Source organism: Sodiomyces alcalophilus (genome assembly GCF_042370955.1).
Source record: "Sodiomyces alcalophilus JCM 7366 unplaced genomic scaffold ACRALscaffold_3, whole genome shotgun sequence".
Classification (NCBI taxonomy): domain Eukaryota; kingdom Fungi; phylum Ascomycota; class Sordariomycetes; order Glomerellales; family Plectosphaerellaceae; genus Sodiomyces; species Sodiomyces alcalophilus.
In genome coordinates, this window is record NW_027263534.1 from 5264798 (window position 1) to 5291765 (window position 26968).

Consider the following 26968-nt stretch of genomic DNA (forward strand, 5'->3'; position numbering starts at 1 on the left):
GCTTAAACGGCAGGGCGGCCTCTATTCTATTATACCAGAGCTTATCGTTTCTGGTTTTAACTTCGATATTAAGTTCGTTACCCTCGTTATTAGACTTAGCGTCTTCCTAGGCGGCTTCGGATTCGTTAGCCTGTCTGGCCTCCTCTACCGCCACCTCGGTATTACTAGATATTATTAGTTTTTAATTACTATATTAATTACTGTATTAAGTACTATATATACACGTACCGTTTATTATCCAGTTACTACTTAAATACGGCTAACTAGGCCTTCTGCTCCTCCTCGGATACGTTTTTATACTCCGTAGAGTTTTTAAACTACGTAATATAACGGGACTTCTTCAAAGTCTATTTATATTTAATATTAAAGATCGCCCTAGTATTAGGATCTATACGGTCCCGCTACTCTCGGGCTCGCTTTATATAGGGGTTCTCCGAATATTCGGAGTCTGCCTTACGTTCTACGTAATAAAATTAGTATAATAAAGATATCAGGGAGTATAAGGGATAACTTACTTCCTGTGAATTTGGGTATAGTGGCGGCGGTACGGTAAATAGAATAAAAGGCGGTGGTGATAACGATACTCTATAACTAAAGAAAAGGAGTAGGATAGTTATAGGAAGGAGAGTCAGGGAAAAGAAAGATGGCTCGAATAATATTCTTTTATAATAGTAGATTTAGGCAATAATATAATAAATCAGGTATACCCTCTAAGATATCTCCTATAGGCATAATAGAATAGTTCTTTAATTAGGTATACTCTATTATATTATAACTAATCGTATTATCGTAATAATAAAATCTATTATCGTATACTAAATATAAGCCCGAATATAAGGTAAGAGGTAAGCTATAATAGAAGATCGTGCCCTATCCCCTTAGCAGCGCGAGGGGTTTGCTTTATTCGGCGCGAGTACCGGTATTTGTACGCCCCCGGTTCACTATTTGTTGTCCACTCAATCCATTTTTGGAAGGTTACGCGACCGCGTGCATAAGCAAGATCTTGGCCGCATATGCTGCGTACCTGTACCTCACGACAAGCCTCAATCTCTGCAATCAAAACCAGATGTCTTAAGCCACCAAATCACTACTGTTTCTGCCTCTGTATTCATTAACCCTAAGGTATTAAGAATATATAATGTCCTTACGCTAGGTACCTTGTCACACACCACGTAATCCTAATACCCTAGTCACGTGACCTTATCACACACACCACGTAATCCTGATGCCCTAGTCACGTGACCTTATCACATACACCACGTAATCCTTATACCCTAGTCACGTATTACACACCACGTAATCCTGATGCCCTAGTCACGTGACCTTGTCCCACACACGACGTAATCCTGATGTCCTAGTCACGTGACCTACCTTGTTACATATCACGTAATCCTGATTACCTACTCTAATGTGTACAGGTACGTAACATTTACAGCCAAGATCTTGCTTATGCACGCGCTCGCGTTACCTTCTTATTTGGGGTTGAGTGGACAGCAAATACCGAACAGGGGGCGTACAAATACCGGTACTCATTCGGCGCCCTGCTAACCGTCACCGCCTCCCTGCTTATCGCCTCCCTGCTTATCTAAGCCCTAGTTAGGCCTAGGGGCTCTGATAGGCGTACCTAATAGAGCCGTTAAATATAAATAGTTCCTAATAGGTACCTAGTAGAACCCAGTGGCTTAATCAGGTCGCCTAACAAAGCCTATATAAACGCAGTGGGTTTGTATAGGCGGCCTAATTTAACGTCTAGGCTCTGCCGGGTACCCGTTAAGATCTGTTTATACTCAACGGCTTAATTAGGTACGCCCATCCAAGCCCCTGGGCCTACCTAGGACACCCCTATTAGGCTACAGCTTTATATATGGGTCCAGCCCATTTAGTTCTTCTGGGTTTTGCCTAAGCCTAAATGGGCGGCTCTGCCATTGTCAGATAACTTCGTCTTCCCATTCTGTAGTGGCTTCTGCCGTCCGATTTCCCTGGCCTACCGGAGTAGACTAGTGCAGACCGTCTTAACGGAATCTCCAACGCCTAGAGGCCGACTTGTCTCTCACCGCCAACCGTGTCCCACGAAGTACAGTACCTACGAGCTCGCTAAAAGAGTTGCTTATATCTGTGCGGTGACAACAAAGATACGTAGGCATCTAGGGATGATGAGATTATATGGAAGCTATGAGCGCTTAACCTTGTGGCCATGCGCCGCGAAATGTGGCCTAGAATTGTGCGGAGCCATTGGCCTGTCTTTCTTGTGTCGGCCGGAATTTCCGATGCGTAGATCTCGGCATGGGGAATGCATGGCAATACGACGATGGAACTTAAGTAGATCATACTTGCGTGGTAGCTAGGTGAGCATGGGAATTCAATTATGTATCTACCCACTGACCTGATCCTTGCCAAGGATACTGACATAGCCCTTGCTCGTCGTTAACTTCCCCTTCCTCTACGGCGCTCGTCTCTTGTTCCGTCCTTCTGAATGGCAGGAGACTCTTTTAAATGACAGGCAGCGTCTCTATGCACTCCATATTGACCACCAGCTGTGTTCTGCCCTGAGTGCCAGTGACGCCAATGTCTTACCATTTTCCGTATATACACTCATTATTCTCCCTACCTCTCATCAAGCAAACAGCCATTAGCACTTCTCCTACTCGCTCTGCTCCCATTACTGAGAGCTCAATGCCATGTCAGTGCATTCCCAAGGCTAGTTGCCGATAGGATGTCTACAGCCTGCCCTCCCAATCTCGACGCTGACGCTTGCACCTGGACTGGTGCAGCTCAGTCCTCAAGCCTACCTACTCCTCCTCCCGCGTCGGGTGGCGCCTGTCCCTAGCCGCGTTCAGTTGGTTTCCGTTCGGGGTATGTGTGCCTACGGTGAATAATAAGACCTCAGAAAAAGCAAAAACAGAAGCAAAGGAAAAGAAAAGAACGAAATGGGGAAAAAAAAAGGAGGAAGATAATGCAGAAGAAGAAGAAGAAGAAAAACCCGATCATGGCATGGTGTGTTCCCTGAGGTCAAGACGGGATATTGAGACCTGAAAATCTCTAACCTTGATCAAATTCTCATCCCTATTTTCGTTTCGCAGGACAAACCCAGCCCCCAATAACTGCGGCTACATACAGCTAACTTGTCGGTGAATGTCTATCTAAGTCAACATCGTTCCTCTTTCCAGAGCCTCCTTCACTCCGTCGTCAGTTTTCCCGTCACACACAGCTATGCTTGTTGAGGCCGCTCGGGGCGTGTGAAGGCAGAAAATTCAGTTCTACCTTCCGCCAACGGGACACCTTCTCTCTTTGCTACTGAAGTTTGTCTTCCTATCGGTCCAAGTCAAGGTTGCGGCTTCCTACTTTCGCCTCTTTCCTCAAACACCTGCACCCACCTGCCCCTTTCTTCCTCTCTGTCCCAGGGCGCTCTTACCACCAACTTTTGAGACCTCAGGTGGCCGCAATACTACTATATAGAACAACCTCGTCCATTTCTTCTTGATCATGTCATCTATTGTCAGAACCGACCCTCCCTCTTCCCAGGTCACATCACCTCCATTTCCTCGCTAGCCAACCAACCAGCAGACCTCAACAATCAAGCATCGGCACACTGATTATACTCTTACAAAGCTTTTCACCGCCAGATCCTCATAGGTTGACCGGTGCCTTTCCCTCTTTGAAGATTCGCCTTATTAGAACCTGCCAGTTCACCATACGGAGAACGCTGAGGTGGGCAAGATGCCACAAGCAGATTTCTTGGTTCTCCATGGGCTGATTTTCTGGCTATCAGTCGTAATAATGACATCTAGTACCACCGTCCCGTTCCCTGTCGCGGCCGGGGCGTCCCCCTTTTCGAAAGACGGTTGCTATTTGGGTGCCGTCGATTTTTCAGTCCTCCCAAGTGGATTTCCCGAGGTGACTGCCTCCAAGGCTGCCTGGACTGGCGCCGAGTATGCCACCAAGACGGGCGAGTTCATCCTGTTCCTCACCGCGGTTGACATCCGGGAGCTCGAGGCAGCTCTTGGGCATTTCAAGGGTGAGCATGGCACATCATTGTTTCTCAGTTCTCGTCCATGCCCCGTAATCTGCCCAACTCGCCGCTGATCGTCTATACAGGCCTTGGGCTAGATGGTGGTCATGTTACGCGTCACAACTTCCCGCTTCCCATCCTTTCCGAGAAGCTTAGCCAAGTGGCCCAGGACATCTATTTAGGTCGTGGTTTCGCGCTCATTCGCGGTCTGAGGCCAAAGAATTACAGTGTCGAAGATCTCACCCTTCTTTATCTAGGAATCCAAGCCCACATTGCCGACCAGCAAGGACGCCAGGATAAAAATGGGAACATGCTAGGTAGGTGCTGCCCTCGTTGGATTCTTGTGGACCAGCCCCTAACACTGGATCATTAGTCCACATAGTCGCCGACGACTCGACTGCCCAGAAGACGGAGCATCATCGCCATTCCACCTCGGCCATCGTACGGGCTCACCTCCCTTCACACTCTCTCTTGGTTTGGTCTACTAACGTGCCGCAGAGCTTCCACAATGAAGAGGCGGGTGACATTGTTAGCTGGCTTACCAGAGATACCGCTGCCAGGGGTGGGAAGTGCATTCTCGCCTCTGGTCATACCGTCTATAATGTCCTGGCCGCTGCTCGACCTGACATGATACGTACCCTGGCTGGCTTTGACTGGCCGTTCTCTCTGTGAGCCTCCTGCTGCGGGCCTGACGATTGTGACTTGCCTCTGACCCTGTACAACCTTTAGGCCTCGGTTCCAGTGCCGACCCATTCTTTTCAATCATGACGGAAAAATCATTATCAACTTCGGCCGTACGCCCCTGATGGGAAGCGCTGCGCACCCTCGGCCCGAGCACCTTCCGGCCCTGACTTCGCGGCAGGTAGAGGCCCTGGACGCCGTCGAAGCCATTGCGCAGGCGACACAGCTTGAGATCCAGACCCAAGCCGGCGACATTCACTTCATCAACAACTTTGTCGTGCTCCATCGTCGCGAGAGTTTCGTTGATGGACCACAGGAGAAGCGCCATCTCGTGCGCATGTTGCTACGCAGCACTGAGAAGGGTTGGTCAGTTCCCGAGGAACTCGAGCGTTACTGGTTCGACGCCTTTGAGAAGGAGGCTGATCGTGCCTGGCATCTCGAGCCAATGCCCGAGGGCTTCTTCCCACTCCGCATCAACACCAACTGACGGTGAACGGACAAGCGGCTCCGGCGGAACACCACGAGCCTGTTATTTACTGGCACTACCCGACACTACGAGCGATAATGTGGCGTCTTCAGCTGGTTTACTGCAACTGGCATAGATCACCCTCGAGGCATGGTGCATAGGTGTCTGCGGCATCATTGGCGTTTGCTTTGTATTTAAATTTGGGTGGGCTTCACTTAGCCCTAAGAGTTGAAGTGTTCCCTTCTCACACGACGCTCATAAGTAGATCAACATACACCGCATGCCCCGGATTCTGGTTGGAACGGGTGGAACGGGCGCGCATGCGCAATTTCATCAAGCCGCTTCGCTTGGGCAGTGATTACGGAATACATGATAGTATCGCCTCGTGCCAAAAGTCCACTTCGCGACCGGACTCAGACTGACCAGTTACTGAAACCATCGCATTTCCCGAATGTTATGCATAAAGGCGGAGTCCACACCACCAAGCCTTTTAGGTAGAGGCAGGATATTCCGACTATAGTTCTGATAGGGATTGTTTATCCATCATGTAAGAAATGATATTTCACATGTAAGACCCACTTTATAACGGGGCCACGATAAGAGCGATAAGCTGCCAAAGTACTACGCCAAACTTCGATGTACTAATTTCGTGCCCATGACAATAACTCGCGCGGGCGATTAAACCGTTAAAAAGGGATTCCAATCATTCCATCAATTCCATCGGTTCTATCAGTTCCATCGGTTCCATCAGTTCCATCAGTTCCATAGCAGCCAGAATCTTCGTGCCGTGGATCCTGTTATGGACTGACTAGCGAGAGGGCGGGCGATTATCGTGTACGTGACTATGGTATTCGGGCTGCCTAGGATGGAACTGATGGAACTGATGGAACTGATGGAACTGATGGAACTGATGGAACTGATGGAACTGATGGAACTGATGGAACTGATGGAACTGATGGAACTGATGGAACTGATGGAACTGATGGAACTGATGGAACTGATGGAACTGATGGAACTGATGGAACTGATGGAACTGATGGAACTGATGGAGCTGATGGAACTGATGGAATTGAAGACGAATCTACCTAGCTATCGTGACTGTAATCTGCAGGTACATACAAACTTAGTAAGGTACTTAGGAGTCTTATCGCTCTTATCATAGACCCACATTTTAGTGGGTCTTACATATGAAATATCATTTCTTACATGATGGATAAACAATCCCTTCTAATATAGACCTTTTATAATATAAACGACAGCGTATACAAAATTAGCAGTAGCTGTTGCATAGGCTGGACCGAAACAGGAACGGAACGAGTTGCTCCGTTCGGCATTGGATATAAGTTATCTTCTATAGAATAGAATTTTATAGTAGGCTAGATCGTTCTACTAAGTTGATTATAATATAGAGCTATACTTAACTAAACCGAGCTATAGAGGTACGTAGATTGTCTTAATTCCTAGTTAAAGGCTTACTAGAGGCTAAGCTATATATAAGCTATGCGTTAGCTAAATATAACTAATCGGATTCCCCTTTTAGTAGCTTATATTATTATATAAGCCACTCCTGCTCTAATAACTAATGGCCTAAAAGTTTAGAGACTAACGACCGCCCTGCATAGCTAGAGTAGTAGAGCTGTATTTATATAATCTATTTAGTTATATAATCCAGCCCTTACTTTAAGCTATTAATTTAAAAATATCCGGAAATGTCTAGGCTGGAATTAAAGTATTATTAAAATCGCTTTAAACTTAATATACAGTAACCGTATATATCTCTAGCTAGTTAGTACTATAGGAGCTATAAGAGCATTTAAAAAAAGGGTAATCTCAGAATATAGTAAATGATATATAAATAGGATACCTTCTCTAATAGAGAAGGTAAGGCTCCTCCTCTATATAGCTGCGAAGGAACCTCGGTCGATCTAAGGGTAGGGGCTATACTAGCTATAATACTAGGATAGTGCTAGCACTAATCTATCGCTCTACGGGCTTTAATACTAGTATAGTGCTAGTATATTATACGAGCTTTAGTGCATATTAAATACTAGCACTAATGTAGAGTTATATAGGGTTTAATACCGGTATAATACTAGTATCAATCCGCAGCTATATAACTTAGCGTGCTAGTATAGCACCAGGTAATAGAGCGTAGTATAAGCCCCTAAAGAATAAAGCTCTATATCATATAAGCTTTTAATTATCCTTTAAGTCTATAGCTTAGCTTAGACTCTAAAAGCCCGATTATATTATTATTATTATTATTATATATTATGCTATTTTTACCTAATTATATAGGCTAGCCTTCTAGGCGATAGTCCTTCTCTGATTTAGGAGGGGGGAAAACCGGTTAGGACGAAAACCCCTCCCCTTATATAGTATAGTTTAGGTATCTTTAGGGCGACCGCTATAATAGCGCTTCGTGGTCGTATACTAACTCGGTGCGTATTCCGGATCTTACCTCTAGTATGTATAGTGGCTAACAGGGTATCTACTATTAGGTTTATAATACGCCTATATTAGGGCGGTGCGTTACTGACCTAGTAGCTAGGCGGCCTCCTAGCCCTATTATATAGCTATCTTTATTACGTTCCTCCCTTATATAGTCTCCTTTATCCTATATATCCCTAGGTAGCGTGCGGTTCTCCTACGCCGCCGCTCGATCTATCTGTGACTATCTTATAGTAAGCACTAGAATAGTAATCGCACCTGCCTTCCTCTATAGCCGCCCGGTTATATAAGATCTTTTAATAGAAAATCCTTTTCCGATTATCTTTCCTCTCCCTTCCCTCCTCTTCTTCTTTAAGCTATCCTATTAATATAAGTTCGCTATTATCCTTATAGGCAACCTGCGTTATCTATATACCCGGTTATATATAGTCCGTTTCATTCTAGCTAATACGCGTTAATCTAGATAACCTCCGTTATTAACTAAGTTACTAATAATAGCGCTGATAGTGTTAGCGATACCCGCGCTCTAGCTGGCCCTGCCAGTAAGAAGAATATACGTTCTCCGTGTATTATCTGTGCCTGTATAGCGCGTCTAACTTAGGTAGGAACCGACTCCTACTACTATCTAAGCATCGCCCTATACTTATTGTATTTCTGCTATTACCGCCGATTCACTTATAATTAAATACCGTAACGTTACCGGTATAGGAGCTTATTACTATTATTATACCAAAAGAAAAAAGGTGGGATATAAATCGGTGCTAGCGACTTATTATATAGCCTTTACTCGTTTAATATAAACCGTTTATTATATCCAAAATAATAAACTATTATTATAAGTATTAACCACGGGGTTGCTATATAGGCTATGACTAATTATCTTATACTCGCTGTGCTTATAAGACCGCCCGTAAGCGTTAATTATAGGCGCTGCCAGCTAGCCGTAGCTCCTAGCATCGGGCTAGCGCCGCCGCTAGAGGTACGGCTACGAATAATCGTCTTATAATATAGGCTTAATTCGCTAGAGTTAAGCGGATAGTCGAGAATATTAGCCGTTAGATAGTAACTTCGCTTTATTCCCGCTATGTTCCCGTTATTAACCTGTTTAGAACCTTCAAATCCCCGCCGCCGCCGACCATACTACCTCTGGTAAGGAGGAGAATAAAAGTAATAATAATAAAAGTAAGGATAATAATACTAAAAGCGAGTAATATACCAGTAGTAAGGCTGCCTAGAGGATAGCCAAGATAGCGGGGGGTTAGCTATATATAGGCGCGGGGCCCCCTAAAACCCTATTAATACCCGTATAGATTATACCGTTCGCTATATTCCTATAGTGCCGTTCTTAGATTAGTATTATCCCCCAGGAGTCTAGGGCCCTTACTAGGCGGAAATCCTAGAGCCTGCCTACGTATAAGAACTATTTCGCTACTACTCCCGCCTATTTAGTAGCTCTAAGGATACGGAGCTAGTTAGCCTTACTCCTTAGCTCCGCTCCAGCTATGCTCTGTAGTATCTCTCGTGTCTAGTTACCTATATCTATACACTATAGTGCGATATATTCGCCTATTACTGCCGCCCTATCTATATAGGCATAGCGGTATATAGTCGTACCAGGAACGCTGTATTAAAAGAGATATTTACAGAGGCTAAGCGTCTCCGTTTATATCTATATAAGGATTAAACTCTAAGGTTTAGCAAGTCCCTTATATTCCCTAAGTGTTGTCTTTAAGAAGCGGGGCGTCCACGCCGCGGCCACGCCATAGGGTTATCGCGGGCTTATATTTTCCTATTTATACCGCTACTTATTGTATAGTCTACGTCCAAGGTCTCGCCCTAGGTACTATATCTATACTTACTCTTTTAGGTATTCCTATCCTCCTAGTATATACCTCCTAGGGCCTTTACGCCTAATTCGCGTAGCCGCGTCTGCTATAGTTCTGGTTATTATTAAGAATTCCTTTATAGGCATTCCTTTTATACGTTCTATTAATATTATACTTATAATAAGTAATAATTATAATAATAATAAGTATAATATCTAAGTTAAAATAAACAATACCTATTCATGGCTATATAAATAAACCTCTACTTTATAACCAACTTAACCTATACTATAATACTATACGTTTTATACGTGTATATATACTTAGCTTATAATATATATTATATAAATACACTAGGTATCGTAAATACAATATCTCGGTTAATATTCAAGCTAATAACGTGGCGTGGTACCTGCCGCGTAGGCTATTAACATTATAGTCGCCACCTAATCTTTCAGAGTCTTTTGCCAGCCCCGGATCCAGGACGAAATCCCAGACGTCAGCTCTTTACACACAGTTTTATAAGCTCGCGCAACAAGCAGTCATCCTACGATTCTACGAATTTAACAGCTTTGTGCTTAATTTTCCTCTCTTCCGCGCGTACAGCCTACTACTCATAGCCGAAGTCATTAAGAGGTTATAAGCCCGGGGTGGTAAAGAAGAAAATCTACTCTTTTCTACCCTATTATTCTACTCGAAATACTAAAAAACTCCCGCCTTTCTAGGCCACGCAAAATACCAAGAAGACTCCTATCTGCCTTTTTTGGCTATCCCTTTATCCCCCCCAGGTTATAGATTCTTATCTCCGAACGTATAAAAACCCTTTATCTCCTAGTCTCCTAAAGATAGCTAATCGAATCGAACCGTTCGTACTGATACCATAGTTTAAAGCTCTTTATTCTTCCTGGTACGGTTACCACGAGATATGTCAAGCTCTTCCTGACCAGAAAGAACTATACGATCGGAATAAGACTATTTGCCACGATCGGATATACTATTCCCTTACTTTACGAAGGACTTTTTGAAAAAAGAAGAAAAACAACGAATATATGGATTGAATATAAAGGCTCTTATAACTGCTCTACGGATAATAGCTATAGTACTTAAGCCATTTAATCTACCGCGCTGCCTATAATATCAGAATATTATAACGTGGTACGAGATTTCTCCCCTCCCCCTTCGGGCGCGGCTGCGATTTTTAGCTAGCTCCCTATACGTTAATTCCAAGTAGACTCCTAATAGAATAGATTATTAAGCGACCGTATACTACCCGTAGTTAATTTCTATACCTATAATTAGATCGCCTTTCGTAATCTATTATAGTTATTTTTAGTTTATTAAAACAAAGATCGCCTATTATTTTCTTTACGCCTATAAACTAAGCTCCTTTTACCATTTATAACGCCGCCTACTATAGTTTTCGTTTTATTATTTTATAACGCTAAAGAAATATTTTTATTTATTTATTGGTTCTTACTCCGCTATCCTTATTCTACCTTAAGTACAGTCATTCGAATAAAGTAACAAGTTAGCCCCTACTTTTGTAATGTACTGTCATGACCGCGTCAAAAACACTACGAATTTAAATATAAATAACTTTACGAAAAGTACTTTAAAAGCTTGGGAAAAGTTCAGAATAGATAGAGGAAAAGCTATAATATAGGAATATTAGGTTATATCTTTTCTAGTACCTCGTGTACCACTCCTCGGCCTTGATATAAGCAGTAAGACTCCGCGGTATTAACTCTATTAGACTCTTTAGGAGGTTATCTTTAAAGTTATCCCACACTTCCATCGCGGCCCTACGAAGTAGATTTAACGATTACTCGTTACTCTTTATATCCGAAAGCTCCGGATACTTAAAACAGATCCCCTCTTTTAGCAGTTTCTATAGATTTTCGATAGGGTTTAGGTTAGGCGAATACAGCGGCTAATCTAATGAAATAATCCCATTCTCTTCGGCCCAGGGACGTAACTAATCTTAAACGACGCGCGCTATATACGTTAAGGCGTTATCTTAAACGAAGACGCTATCCGGTTCGTAAATCGTGGGCAGGTGTTCTTCTAGGGTATCGCGTATAACGGCGGCTATAATGCCGCCGCGCGCAGATTCGGGGTCCCCGTAAAGCTCTACTAAAAAAGTGCGCCTATCGTATAAAAAGGCGGCCTAGAATATCTGCGAATAGCGCGTTGGCTTGCCACGAGGCTAGACTATATCCTTAATAAGTCTCTTCGCTTATAAAACTGTTAGTAAAGGTATAATATAATAATAAAGATAACTTATACGGCGGCAGAAAACCTATATCTGCCTCTCCCCCTCGCCGCGCGCGACTATGGTTTTATCTAAAAAAAATAACTTGTTTCCACCACTTTAGCGGCTTAGAGGCGTACCTAGAGCACCAGGCTAGGCGTCTGCACGTATACGCAGCCTCTAATTTCGGACGCTATAGCGCCCGAAGGTATAGAATACCCTCTTCCCGGAGGTACTTAATACCGTGTTCGTTACATAAGATAGGCCGTAATTAATTAAAATCTGCGTGGGGGATATAAAAGGGTTACTCTAGACGGCCCGAATAATACGTCTTTTATTATATAGACTTAACGCGGGGGGCCTGCCGGGGCGTTTATTTAAACGGGCTAAAATATGACTTTCGTATCGGCGCGCGATGCCCTATACTAACCCTGGCGATACGTCGAATTTTAACGCAATAGCCTTTTAACTAAGCCTATCGCGATAGGCCTGCGTAATCAGGGTCCGTTTATAAGGGCTATACTTAACGCGCGGCATAATTAGAGGTATATTCGAATTATTATAGTTATTTAAAGATAGAGGGTTATGGTGTTAAAAATAGGAAGACGCGCTGGTACGCGTAAAGTGGCTTAAGTTACTCGTTAATAAATTAAACTCACTATAGCTAGGAGCCAGAATTCTAACTATACGGTCCTTCTCCGATACCTATAGGGGGGAAAACCGTAGTATAAGACTCAGGGAACTAGTATAAGACTTAGATAAAAATCCCTATACCCTCCTCCTTTAAGGATTAGTGCCTTTACGGGGCCATAGGGGCCCCGATACTAACTCTGTTACTAATACGAAACTCGTGGCTTTAGTACTAGGAAGCCTATAATATAGCCCGTAGCGGCTTTAAAGCCGACTATATACTTGATTTTAACGGCGCGCGCATAGTTATCTCTGTTTATTTTATACGCCTTTTGTATACCCTAGGGCTAACCCCTGCGGGCCTACTTATAGGCGACTTTTTATATAGTATGTATACGCTTCCTAGGGTTAAAGCTCCTAAGCTTCCCTTACTCTTTCTATAGCTATAGGTGGAGCTAAGGCGGGCTACGTGCCCACGCAGAACGCTTATATAATAGCGTAAGAGGCTGCCTCTGTATCGTGGAAGAGACGCCGCGTATTTTACTTACGCGCTTAGGGACAGCGCGATACCGTCTTCTTATTTTCCACGGTAGGGCGACTAACTCCCCCGTGGCACCTATTAACAACTAGCGAAGCCGGGCGGAAGGTGGGTCTAACGGGCCCCCTATTTAACCCTTATCTTATATACTAAGGCAGATAAGGGCCCCCTAGAATAGGATCTAAGTAGCGTAAAAAAGGAGAAGGGGTTCCTCTTTTACGTGCGCCTTTAGCCGGATTCAAACTGACCCGGTTATTTAACCGTATACTAGGTATACCACCACTATACTATAGAGGCGCTAAAGAAATAATTAACCGATTAATTAATAAACTATCCCTACGTTAATTAATTAATTAATAAAGACTAAACTCCTTACTAGTAACGTTAAGTAAGCGGGTATAAATAACCCTAGCGGCCCCGAAGAACTTCTAATACTAACCGCTAAGCTTTTATATATCCTATAATTAATAGAATTGCGACTATATTCTAGTATCCCGAGATACCTCGCCCGCCCCGCCGCCTACGCCCTCGCCCGCCCCCTTGCCCCGCGCCTAGTCGCCTACTAGCGTTCCTAGCCTTAGCCTATTAGAGTCGTTATAGGAGCTACTATAGTTAATTCCCCGTGTTAATCTAATAACGCCTCCCGGTACTAGCGCCTATAGCCCCCCGCCCCTAGCTCCCGCACCACTCACGCTATTAGCTCCGAGTACCGGTATTTATACGCCCCCTGTTCGGTATTTGCTGTCCACTTAACCCTAAATAAGAAGGTAACGCGAGCGCGTGTATAAATAAGATCTTAGCTATAAATATTACGTACCTATACACGTTAGAGTAGGTAATCAGGATTACGTGATATATAATAAGGTTATATAACCACGGTATTAGGATTACGTGTCGCACAGGCTAGCCTAAAACAGGTTCGGAGCGGGTTATTCCGGGCCCGGAAGTGGGAGTGGACCTGCCGCAGGAATAAGGGCAGGAACTTAGCACTACGATCAGAGATTTCCATAGAGTTAATTAAATTAACAGATCGATCGCTTATTTTACGTAATTAAGTTATACGCTGTTTATAATAATTAAGAGTCTTATTTTTACTCGATAACCTTTTAAAGCTATTTACGCCGAGCTGCCTATAGCTATAACCATAACCTCTAATACGACTATCTATATAAGCCACGAAGACTAGGAGCTATAGAAGCGCCTCTATAAAGTCAGGGCCCGAAGCAACGGAATCTGGGATTTCCTACGCCCTGATAATCCAGCCCCTAGGCTGTAGCGAGCCACCCGTCCCGAATTTACCTCCTACGCCTCTATCGCTAATACTAACGGTTAGCCCTCTAATATATCCGAGCTAACGGTTATAGGTAAGGCCGCCTATACTAAAGACTACCGCCGATATAAAGAAGATCGTAAAGACTACGAAACCTATTAGAAGGGCGTTAACGGTATACTTAAGTGAGTAGAAGAGTCTATCGTAGCGAAGAGATAGAAGGCCCTGATAAAGGGTATAACCCCGGAAAAGATCTATATAACAGTATAAGCCGACGCCGTACCCTATATCGCGACCCGTATAAAGGACTCCTAAAAGAACTACGATATATATAAGAACAGGCCGCCTACTAACCCCCGGAAGGTGGGCGCCTGGCTAGATAATTAGCAGGACCGGCTTTAGGACTATTATAATATCGGGATACATAACAAGCCCCGGGAGATTTAGATCAACGATTTCTTTAACGCTATACGCCCTGCCCTAGGTAACTAGGTGGATATAAAGGAAGTAACGCTAGACCTTAAAATAGTATCGGCGATAGCCCTTATCGCGGAAGGGAAGAAGGCGGCGGAATAACTTAACGTACCGCCCACTTAAAGCCATAGAACTATAGCCTTCCCGGCCCTAAACCTAGGCAAAGGTGACGATAATAAGGGGCTATAACGGACCGGGAGGGCTAACCGGACCGGAGCCTAGCGGGGCCGTAGTACCTACCCCAAAGGCAAGTTAACTAACCATACAAGCTCTAAACGCCGATAATCCCTCTTCTATAAAGATAAGTGCCCCGCGTGCTACCGGCGCGGCCACGATCTATAGGGCTACTAGATACTATTCCCAGAGTTAGCGCCGGAAGGTTTTCAAGCTAATAACTCTATTAGGAGGCTCGTGGAGAAGTCCCTTAGGATAGACCGGGACCTATAAACTACTATAGAGAAGATTAGGTCCCGGAATAAGAAGAAAAGGACCGTCACCGCCACCGAATATAAAGTCACGGATAATAATAATAAAGCCGGTGGCGGCGGCGGTAACAGCGATAATAATAATAATAACGAAGCTCTTAAAGAGGCGTGACTACGTACGGCCAGAGCCGCTAATAATAATAACAAAGTCTTCTTTAAAATCAAGAAGACCATAAAGCTAGAAAAGCTTATAAATATATTCTATAAAGGGCAAGGCAAGGCGTTAAACACCGTCCCTTCCGAGTAACTCCGGGTAGAAGCTCCGGCGGCCGCCCTCTTAGCCGCCGTATATCCTTTACGGTAATCTGCTATATTAGACTTAGGTACTATATCCCACGTTTTCTATAATAAAAGCAGATTTACGGATTATAGATCGGCCCGCCCTAGTAACGTTATAATTACCGGCACTATAACGGTGCTAATCAAAGGATATAGAGACGTTATTATTATAATAAAAGGAACGGCTAGCCTAATAAAGTTCCGGTTAAAAGACGTAGCCCACTACAAAGATTTTATCTGCAACCTAGTCTTTAATAAAAAGATACGGCAAAACGGTTACTAGTAGGATTAAAAGTTACTAAACGATTATATACGCCGCCGTGACTAATTAATCCTTTATAAGCTAAGTATCCACTATGATTAAACCGTTATAAAGCTCTTTCTAGTTACTAACGCCCTAGCTACTCTTCTAGCGACGAATCTACTAATCCGAAAACCGATTAAAAAGGCAGCTAGCTAAGCCGATAGTAATCTATAGTATCTCCGGTTAGGGTATACCGGCCCTAATATAATAAAATAACTAGAAGAGTAGTTATAGGGCGTTAAACTAAAGGGGCTAGGAATAGTAGAGTGTAACGCCTACGCCTAATTAAAGATAAGCCGCTAAATCAGCCGGCGGACCCGTATAGCTCTAAGCTACGCCGGTAAGAGGTAGGCGATCGATTTCACGGATTTCCTACTAACCACCGACAGATATATACGGATTATATTCTTCACGGATCGATATAGCGGATTCGTGGCCTGCTACGTTATAACGTCAAAGAGGGCCTCCGAAATCTATATAGTCATAAACCAATATATACGATAGGTTCAGAGTTATATTTAACCGGCAGGTACGGGTCTTTAAGTATAACAACGAACTAATACAATCGCTCAAAATACAGGGCGTAGCCAAGGGTTTTAGTATCTAATTAGAGTCCTTTTTAGCAGAGACCCCCGTATAGAACCGTGGTGCTAAAAGATCTAGGGCTATTATCGTGGAGAAGGCATAAGCTATACGAATATACTCCTGATTACCCGATTTCCTAGAGGTTAAAGTCGTTCCTACTACCGCTTACGCATAAAACAGAACGCCTAAACAACGCCTTAGCTAGAAGACCCCGTTCGAAGTTATCTATTAACGTAAGCCGCAGCTAGGGCACCTTCGGGCCTTTAGTTATAAAGCTTTTCCTATAACCAGAGCAGCTCTAATAAGGTCTAGAAAGCTTTAAAACCGGCTAGCGCCGCGGGCCTATATCGGTTACCTTATAGGCTACGATTTAACTAATATTTACCGTATTTAGGCTCCTGGCCTTTAAAGGAACGGGATTATACGCATATATAACGTTATCTTTAATAAACAAGAGTATTTTAACGGCAGACTCGAAGCCCTAAAGGACGATTTATGTTAATTAAAGGAAGAGCAGCTAGCGGAAATCATTAGTCAGATCCGCCTGCCAGAGTTATATATAATTAAGTAAGGCGAGCCGTAAGATAAGGCAGCCGATACGTTTATAATAGCATACTTTAAGCCTATTCTCTAGTCGGGTAGCGAGGTTAACGAACCTCTCCTAAGGGCTACGCCTGCCGGCCTCGAGGCTCGGGGGGTAGAACCGTTTATAGAGCCTAAGAGGCCGGAACGGTAAGAGGAGCTTATAGAGCCTATAAGGCCGGAGCTAAAAAAAGACTCTTCTATGGCCGCGATTAATCACTAACACCTAGATAGTCACCTTCTAACTCTACCAGAAACCCCTCCATAGGCAGGGCTCACGGCGGCTGCTTTCACGGGCTATATACCTATAAAGTAAGGGGGAGCTAAATTTCGAAGCTATAGCAGTAATAACCGAGTCTAGATCTCTGCCTTTAACGCAGGAAGATATGCCCTATTAGTCCGTAATTTAAATCGCAAGCCGCTAATAAAGTTAAAAATCAAAAAGGCACTTAAAAGACCCTATAAGATACACCGTAATTAACTACCGGCCCCTCTAAGAGATTAATAAGACCTTAAAAACCACCTATATAAAATCCTATTCCGATAAGCCTAAAGGGATCACTTAAAGAGTTATAAAGAGATAGGCTTATAGATTATAGTGCCGAAAGACAGGGCGAAGGGGCATTAAGTGCTTAGCTGTATATAGGTGATAACCTATAAGTTTAATAAGCACGGCTTTTTATAGAGGTATAAGGCTAGATTAATAGTCCGCGGAGATTAATAGTATCAGGACTTATTAAAAGATATATATATAGCCACGCTTACTAGTCGCTCCTTTAGATCGTTAATAGCGATCGCCGCTCGTTTCGACCTATCCTTAATACAGTATAACATCGTCAACGCTTTTATACACGCCCCTCTGCCCCACGATATATATATACGGTTCCCGCCCAGGACCGTGGTGCCGGGTTAATTACTGTTACTAAAGAAGGCGTTATACGGGCTACGGGAGTCTCTATTACTATAGCAAAAGCATATTATAGAAGTGCTAAAAAGAGACGGGTTTAAGATAATGCCGTAAAAGCCCTGCTGTTTTATACGTCGTGGGCTAATCCTGTTTTTTTATATAGATAATATCGTGATCGGCTTTAAGGAAGACTTTAGGGAAGAGATAGAACAGGCTACCGTAAGCTTACGAGAGCACTACGCCCTATAAGGCGGGTAGCCACTATAATAGTTCCTTAGGATTAAGGTTATTCGGGACCGTCCCTGAAAGAAGATATAGCTATTATAACGCGATTATATTATCAAGGTAGGACATCTATTATTAACGGCATCTAACTATAAACCCATAAGCCCTTTAAAGCCGACAGAGCTGCTGCTATACGCTAGGAAGTCCACTACCGTTAAAAGCTATTAATAAAAGATAGGATTAGTTCTATACGCTATAGTAATCACACGCCCCGATATCGCCTTTATAGTATCACGACTCTATAGATTTAATATAAATCCGAGCCGTTAGTATCACGAAGCAGCCGACTATTTAATCCGATTTCTGCTAGCCATATAAACCTACGCCCTAGAACTAGGTGGTAGTGACTTTATCGAGGTATTTACCGACGCGTCCTTTATAGATAACTTAATTAATCGTAAAAGTAGTTAGGTATTTATAATACGCCTATTTAGAGGTATAATAGCCTGGCGAGCTAATAAGTAAGTAATAGTGACGACGTTAATAATAGAGGCAGAGCTGCTCTCGCTAGCATAAGGTGCGAAGGAAGGGATATTTATAAAGAGGCTGTTAGAGGCGATAGGTATGATATTCGACGATCCACGATTAAAGATACGATACGATAATAGCTAAACGATACGCCTATTAACGGCGGAGATCGCTTAATTAAATACGCGATTACGGCACGTTAATATATATAACTATTAGCTACGAGAGGCGTAGCAGTGTAGAAGGATTAAAGTCAGCTACGTTATAAGCGCCGATATAATCGCTAATAGATTAATAAAGGCCCTATCGGGGGAAAAGTTTATTGGCTTTAGAAAACAGGTAGGAGTGATGGATATATAGGGACGCCTGTATATAAATAAGCTGGAGGAGATCTTACCGGAGTATCTAGAAGAGCTAGAAGAGAAATTCGATAGGAGCTACGTGGATATTATAGAAGGGGATATATTGATAGAAGACGCCTATAAATAACGTTAACTAAGTAACTGTTATATAGTTGTTTAGTTAGCGGGGTGTGTCGCATAGGCTGGCCTAAAGCAGGTTCGGAGCGGGTTATTCCGGGCCCGGAAGTGGGAGTGGATCTGCTATAGGAATAAGGGCAGGAACTTAGCACTACGATCAGAGATTTCTATAGAGTCAATTAAATCAACAGATCGATCGCTTATTTTACGTAATTAAGTTATACGCTGTTTATAACATTACGTGATATATATAATAAGGCCATATAACCAGGGCATTAGGATTATATAGTATATAATAAGGTCACGTAACCAGGGTATCAGGATTACGTGGTGTATAATAAGGTCACGTGACCAGGGCATTAGGATTATATAGTGTATATAATAAGGTTACGTGACTAGGGTATCAGGATTATATAGTATATATAATAAGGTTATATAACTAGGGTATCAGGATTACGTGTATAATAAGGTACCTAGTATAAGGACATTATATATTCTTAATACCTTAGGGTTAATAAATACAGAGGCAGAAATAGTAGTGATTTAGTGGCTTAAGATATCTGGTTTTAATTACAGAGATTAAGGCTTATCGTAAGGTACAGGTACGCAGCATATACGGCCAAGATCTTGCTTATGCACGCGGTCGCGTAACCTTCCAAAAATGGATTGAGTGGACAACAAATAGTGAACCGGGGGCGTACAAATACCGGTACTCGTAGAGATTGAGGCTTGTCGTGAGGTACAGGTACGCAGCATATGCGGCCAAGATCTTGCTTATGCACGCGGTCGCGTAACCTTCCAAAAATGAATTAAGTGGACAACAAATAGTGAACCGGGGGCGTATAAATACCGGTACTTATTAGCTCCTAGGCCGCCCCCCCGCCCCTAAACCTCCCTCCTCCGCCCCGCGGGGCCACGTCTAGAAAACGATAGCTGCTAATAGAGGATATATAGTCCCGCGAGTAGAGGTGCTTAAAAAGATTTATAATAAGGGCTATAAACACTCTAAGGCTCTACGGACTATATACGGCCTACGGGTATATTTCTAATATAATATAAGCTATGTTTTATATATTATACACTAATAACTAACGATACTATAGATTAAACACGATCTTATCCTCCGCGAGAATAAATAACTTAGCCTTAACCGCGCCGCTACTAATAAGGCGTCTATAATTGTCAGGACACTAATATCGTACGAAGTGTGACTTATGTTTATTATAGACTATAAAAGAGTACTAGTCTACGATATTAAATATATAGACAAAAGAGGGGAAATGCTACTATGATATATCTAATAGAAGTACCGCCGTACTCGGAGCAGTATATGATATGGCTCTGCGAATATAACCTATCGGGCTTATAGGGTCTTTAGGCATAAATGCCTAATATACCCCCCAGAGCCGCAGGATTAATCCTAACGGTTCTGATCGAATTAAAGCATAAAAATTTTCTAGATATCAACCTAAAGGTTAACGGCTTATTAAACAACTCGTGCCTTGTTTGAGATCCTAAAATAGTGGTTAAATTAACTCTAAAAATAACGTGATAATTGTTATATAATTATAGTTCATCTAACGATCGCGTTAGTCGCGATCATAATCCAATCCAAACCACCGTCAAGTCGATAGTAGTCGATCCGCTTAAACTAAGCCAGTAGGGCTCTTTTTTATCCCAAGCATCTTAATAAACGTAGCGTGCTTTTATAGCGGTAACGCCTTTATTATCCTATCGCTAACTATCTTATTAGTAGCGATCTAATTAATAATAATCTCCTGGCCTTATATAATCTGCCGGATCTATAGGTCTTAGATATCCAGATACTTTAATTTCGACGTTATCTATAGGCGAGGGCTTTCTAGTAGCTAACGGGTTTAGTTATTATCGTAGTAGATAGTGATAGGGTTAACCTTAAACGTTAATATTAGGTCCTTTATTAAACGCAGCGTCGCGATATACTGCCGGGCGGCGGTATTTAGAGCCACGAGCTCTGCCTTAGTGCTAGAGGTAATAACGCTCGTTTGCTTATTCGCCTTCTGGTCGATGGGACCTCTAAAAAGTATGGTTATGTATCCCTGGGAGCTATACCGAGTCTTATAATCGTCTCTAAAGGCGGCGTTACTTATATAAAAAAGGGCGTATTTAGCTAGGGTTTTATCGGAATCCCGTGGCTTAAAGGATAGGCAGAGGGACCTTATTAAGTCGAGGTACTTAAGGCACCTATTAGCGGCTTTATAATGCTAACCGGATGGATTAGTAGTGAATTCGGCTAGTCTAGAAGTAGCCTTTATGATATCCGGCCTTATTTAATAGGCGGCGTAATTAATTAATCTCACCTTTTATAAATATAGGTGGATAGAGTCCTTTAACGCCTACTATTAGCTGTTCGGTTTTAACGTATTAGGAAAGGCGAGCGGCGTGGTGACCCTCCGGCTAGTAATGATATTTAAGGGCTTTATGTTTTCGTTAATATAGTTATTAAGCGATAATTATAGCCTTCGGCGTTTATAATTCTTTATAACCCTGATACTAAGGAACTACTTAATAGGACCTAAATCCCGGATCTGGAACCGCTCCTATAGCTACTTAATTAGATCTTCGGTAGCGTTAATATACTCTTTACGATATAGTAGAATTATATCGTTAACGTAGAAAACTATAACCAGCTTATTACTTCGGAAAACGTAATTATCCTCTTTTAACTATATAAGACTATACTTGCCTAAAATAGAAGAGAGCTCCTAATACTATAGCGTAGGGGAACGACGTAGGCTATATAGGGCCCGAAGTAGCTAGTTGATCCTATAATTCGACGGGCGTAGAAGGCTTAAAAACGGTTCTAATCCGGCCTTATTAGTGATATTGGCGGTAAAGGCGGCCTATAGGATATTCTATCCTGGTGGGTCTCTAACGTACACCTCTTTATTAAGGCGGGCGTTCGTAAATATATTCACGGCATTAAGTTAGCGGGTCTCTAGATTAAAGTGGGTAGTGATAGCTATAAGCGTTTTGAAGGTCCTTCCGGCTAGGGTGGAGGCGTAGGCATTAAGGTGATTTTAAGGCTATTAATCGCCACGAACGCAGAGGCGTGCCTTGAATTTAGTAATATAGCCGGATAGATTAACCTTATATTTAAATACCTATATTAGATCTAAAGGGCGGCTTAGAAGGGCAGAAGACGATGGCTTAATAGCTTTAAACGTGCCTATCTTAATAAGAGCCTACACCTTTTTAAAGGCAGCTATAACCCACTGCGTTCTGTATAGTAACCGTATTATCTGGCTCTAATTAAAGGGCTCTTTAGGTATATCATAGCGTAATAGCGGCTTCTTCGGTATATCGAAGCGGTTAAGATAGAGGAAGGCAGAGTCGGAGTATTATTATAGTAGCTAGTGGTTACGTTATAGCTAAGAGGAGGCTGCTGGCGTGGTAGCCGGCGCTAAAGATAGGGCACCCGCCGTGGATAAGGCTGGACGGGTATCCGACGCTAGATAGTCCGAAGATAGAGTGCTAGCCGGCGTTAAAGAGGTAGCCGTTAGAGGCAGCTGATAAGTAGCTGCTATAGGAGTGGTGGAGGGCCCCGGGGCTGCCGTTACGGCAGCCGTGGCAGTAGGCGTTATTGTATCCTCTAGAACTAACTGATCAGGGGATAATGAACCTATGGCCGTGGTGGTGCCGGCGGCGGCGCTGGCGGTAGGCGTAATAGTATCGTTAGAGTCGTCGGAATCGGAAGAATCTTTACCCGACTTATCGTTATTATTAGAGTTATCGGACTCTTTATTAGAGGCAGCGGTAGCGGCGGTTACTATTAATATTATAGGAGCTAGAGGCTTAGCCGGAGGAGGCGGCTAGTAGGCAGCTATTATAGTAGTAGGTGGAATACCTGCCGTAGGCGTTGATTGACGTAAAGCTAGAGGCGTTGTTATCGGAGGGGTTTTGGAAGAGGAAGAGGGCGTTGTTTTAGGAGAGGTTTTAGAGGTAATTATAGCAGTAATTATGGCCGGCGTTATAGCCGAGCCCTTAGCTCGAGCGGCAGTGGCTGCTATAGTGGAAGGAGCAACCCGGGTAGCCACTATAGCTGCCTTTTTAGGCGGCTGCGATCGCTATTATAACTTATCCACCCCCCTAGAATTAGGCGAGGGAGTCGAATTTTCTATTACTTTAACAGCTACTACTTCAACCTCTTCTTCTTTAACCTGTTTAACTGCTTTAACTATAGCAGCTCTTTTAATTACTTTAAGCTGCTCGGGCCTCCTAATATCTTAGAATGATTCTATCGTCGTATTCTGCTATATCACTATAAACTAATCGTATACCGGCATCACGCTAATAGTCTCTAGAGCGTCCCTTTCGGCATTATTAGGCAGATTAAGGTCTTTAAAAAGCTCTATTACCACTAGTGGGCTCACGTCACGATCCTTATATAGGATCTTTTCGTTAAAGCTGACGTCTCTTATACGCAGGACTCTTCCGAGTTTTGACACCTAAATCCGATATATATTGGTGCTCTCGTAACCGATTAGATAACCGATATAAGCCCTCTCCGCGAGCTTCTCATTCTTCCGGCGCCCGCTTTAATGGCTAGCAGTCAATGGATAGGCACGGCAACCGTATATCTTTAGGTAACCGATAGAAAAGCTGACTTCAGGTCCTTTAGGAAGTCCCCCACGATGAAGTGCGTATAGGGGTAGTGGTATAGTATTAGCTTTGTGAGCCTGTTAAAGGACTCGTCGTTAGAGAAAAGATCAATATCTATACGCTGCTAGGGGCGTGGGGGCCGGTGGTTTAGTGGCCTTCGTGATATTGGCCTCCGGGCTTTGCTGCCGGAGCAGCTCTTATAGTCGATTATAAGGGGAAACTCCCCTCTAGAGACGGCGCCGCCTATACAGGCGGTTATAATGTGTTTAAGGGCTTCGGCGCTTACGTGGCCTAGCCGCTTATGCTATAAAGGAGCGTCGGCGACGCTTATAATCGGGGCTCTCGAGCTATTAAAAAAGCTCGGTTATTATTAAGCCGTTAGTCAGAGGGTGAACTGACCTCCTATGTTCTTTAAAGACAGGGTAACGGTCCTACCTTTTTCCTTGATTTCTAACGCCTATCTGGCGGTAACGAGCGATCCCGTTAGAAGTAATCGGAGGGCTAATATAAGGGTTATAGGATATCCCTCGATATACGCTATATCCTTTAAAATCAGCGTATACGGCTCACGATCCCGATCTTTACCTTCTAGCCTTATAGTTCCGAATCCGGTAACCGGTTCCGACTCTCCTCTGCCGGTATCGAATATTATATGCTTTTCCGCGGGCCGGTAGTCTTCTGGAAAGTGGCGCTTATCAGTGATATGCCTTATAGTACCGGAATTAACTAACAGCTTGTTTTTAAAGGGTCCGTCTACGGCTCCGGTTAATAAAAAGCTGTATATACCGTACGATCCGGTTCTATCTCCCGAATCCGAGTCTAAAGCGGCGCCCCCGGTGGCTACGAACTTAGATAAGTCCTTAGAAGGGTCTTTTAAGGGTGACTTCTATTAACTCTTATTTCCTTTACTTTCGGCGTCCTTTTTAAGGTTACTCTAGAACCTTTTTCCACGACCGTTATCCTAGCTAGCGATAATCCGGTTATAGCGTTCGTCCGTCTCCTTAGATAGCTTAAAGATCTTCTTCGGACCGAGTTAACGTTCGGGCAGGTCTAAATTAGCTTATAGTAGCTTCGGGTCTTCTAGGCTATACGATAATCGTAGATAAATTCCCTTTTAGTACCCTAACCCTATTAACGATCCTTTCGATCCGATTAACGATCCGGTTACTAACCCTCTTTATCTTTTCCTAGGAACGTGGCTATATAAACGATAACGATCCTAGCTTCCGATCTAAACGCAGAGGGTGCTTATAACGCAACTGGGTGGTATATTCGTTAACGACGCTCTTAATATCCGGCAAGTCGTCCTCGTCTTCTTCCGTTAATATTATAGAAAACCGGGCTTCCGACCACTCCGGGGAGATCGATCCGATCGCATTAAAAAATCCGTTAAGCTAGTCTATCTTCGAATCGATCGCGTAAATCAATATATCTTTACCTCTTTATATAACTTACGGAAGTCGTTAAGCTAGCGTTAATAAGGCATCTTCCTAATAGATTATATATAATCATCCTAACGGCGCTTAATAAGTGACCTCTAGGCGGCGTTAGTGGGCGTAAGGCGTGCTTTTAGGATTTATAGGATCTCTTTTAGGTCGTCTTTACTGGTAAAGGACTCCGTAAGGCTCCGGTCTATAATAGTAGTGATATAATCCAGAACGGCCTTTATCGCGGCGTTTTCCTGCTTATTTTCGTTATAGGCGAAGAGCTATAGCTTATATTTTTAATCCTAATTTTTGTCTTTGCTTACGGTAGGAGGGCTAACCTTTTAGAGTCGTTTTGGACGTTTAGTATCGTTAAGATCCGGATCTACGAGCTTCGTAACCTTATTAGATAGGGCGACTTCTATGACACGCAGATACTATTAGTGCTAGTCCTTAAAAGAGGTTAGTATAACTGAGGTTATTGTGACTACGTGGAAGGGCAGTTAATTGGATAGAGTAGGAGAAGGAGGAATAGATGGAGGCGTTTAAAGGGGTTAGTGATAATGGGTAGGCGGACGGGCTGGCAGGCGACTCTATCCGTAACAGAGCAGGACTTGAAAAGAGAGGCTCTAGTTAATTAAGAGCTTTAAAAAGAGGGCTTTAAAAGAGAGAGGCATAGAGCCTAGAAGTATTAGATCGACCGGAATAGAGGCGTTTCGCCAGAGCGCCGGGCTTATAACTATCAGGATACTAATATCATATAAAGTATGACTTATGTTTATTATAGACTATAAAAGAGTACTAGTCTACGATATTAACTATATAGGTAAAAGAGGGGAAATAACACTATGATATATCTAATAGAAGTACCGCCGTATTCGGAGTAGTGTATAACGTGGCTCTGCGAATATAACTCATCGGGCTTACGGGGTCTTTGAGCACAAATGCCTAGTAATAATACCTTTAGTAGGCATATATAGTAAAGATTATAAGTAGTACGCGAATAAAGACGCTTCCTTTACCGTCTATTATATAGTCCCCGGGGTAGCTAATAGCAGTTATAATAACTACTATTTTAATTCAGAGGCTAAAAAATACTCGTATCGCCCTACCGCCACGCCTCGTAAAAGTAAGCGTGCCGCTAATAATAATAACGGTTAGTAATAATCCTCTATCGCGCCGAATACTATAATAGTATACTAACGCCTTATAATACTTTAGAGCCCGTAACTCCCCCCCCGTCTTCTAAGAAGATAAGGACTTTGGCTAGCGCCTCTAACGGTAAAAAGAATACTACCCCCGGATTATCGTATAGGTAGCCGGTCCTAGCGCCCGCCTATCCCGCCGCACCGCCTAGCCCCCCGGCGCCCCTAGCTCCTACTACCGCCCCCCCCCCCCCGCCCGTAATAGGTGGACTTATTCGGACTATAGCGGACTCTTAATCGGACTATAGTCTAATTATAACAGCTCTTAACAGGCCCCGCCACTTACTAGTTTTTTTTTTCTTTTTAGCTATATAATTTATAACCTGCTATAATAAAAACCACGCCTATAATATTTTTAACGTCTTTAACGTCTTTGACGTATTTGATGTTTTGGACGTTGTTTAAATGTTTTCGATTGAGTTCCTTGACTTATTGATTGATTATATATATAAGCAGCGATCAGCTACCTCTTCCTAACGTATTTAAGCTCAGAGCTTGTGTCGCTGGACTTTATAGTCGGATACGTGGAATTAGGGCTATCGGGATAAGACTTTATCGGGATATCCTCTACGGCGGCAGAGGCGACGACTCTTCGATTATGCGTGTCCGTTATGGTTATGATAGCTAGTTAGCGGTTTACTTAGTAGATCGAATCGTGTCTAGGAGGGCAAAAAAAAAGAAAAAAAAAAGAAGAAAAAAAAGAGAAAAAAAGAAAAAAAGGGAAAAAA

At 43.1% G+C, this 26968-nt stretch overlaps 3 protein-coding genes across 3 annotated transcripts; 1 reads left to right on the plus strand and 2 right to left on the minus strand.

The window, feature by feature from the left end:
* Positions 1-511: 511 nt before the first annotated feature.
* On the minus strand, positions 512-1048 carry ACRALDRAFT_209200 (uncharacterized protein; the record flags this gene model as incomplete). The annotated part of the gene is made up of 2 exons (XM_071022583.1): positions 512-591; positions 943-1048. Coding segments are annotated over 2 exons (186 nt in total), but the record flags the coding sequence as incomplete, so codon positions are not given.
* Positions 1049-3777: 2729 nt separating this feature from the next.
* Positions 3778-5177, plus strand: ACRALDRAFT_1056208 (uncharacterized protein; the record flags this gene model as incomplete). Its single annotated transcript, XM_071015872.1, has 5 exons — positions 3778-4015; positions 4096-4326; positions 4383-4450; positions 4508-4677; positions 4739-5177. 5 exons carry the CDS (start codon positions 3778-3780, stop codon positions 5175-5177), a joined length of 1146 nt encoding a protein of 381 aa, XP_070876194.1.
* A 682-nt stretch (positions 5178-5859) lies between these two features.
* Positions 5860-6273, minus strand: ACRALDRAFT_1093116 (uncharacterized protein; the record flags this gene model as incomplete). Its single annotated transcript, XM_071019662.1, has 3 exons — positions 5860-5934; positions 5995-6216; positions 6256-6273. 3 exons carry the CDS (start codon positions 6271-6273, stop codon positions 5860-5862), a joined length of 315 nt encoding a protein of 104 aa, XP_070876195.1.
* Between the last annotated feature and the right edge of the window lie 20695 nt (positions 6274-26968).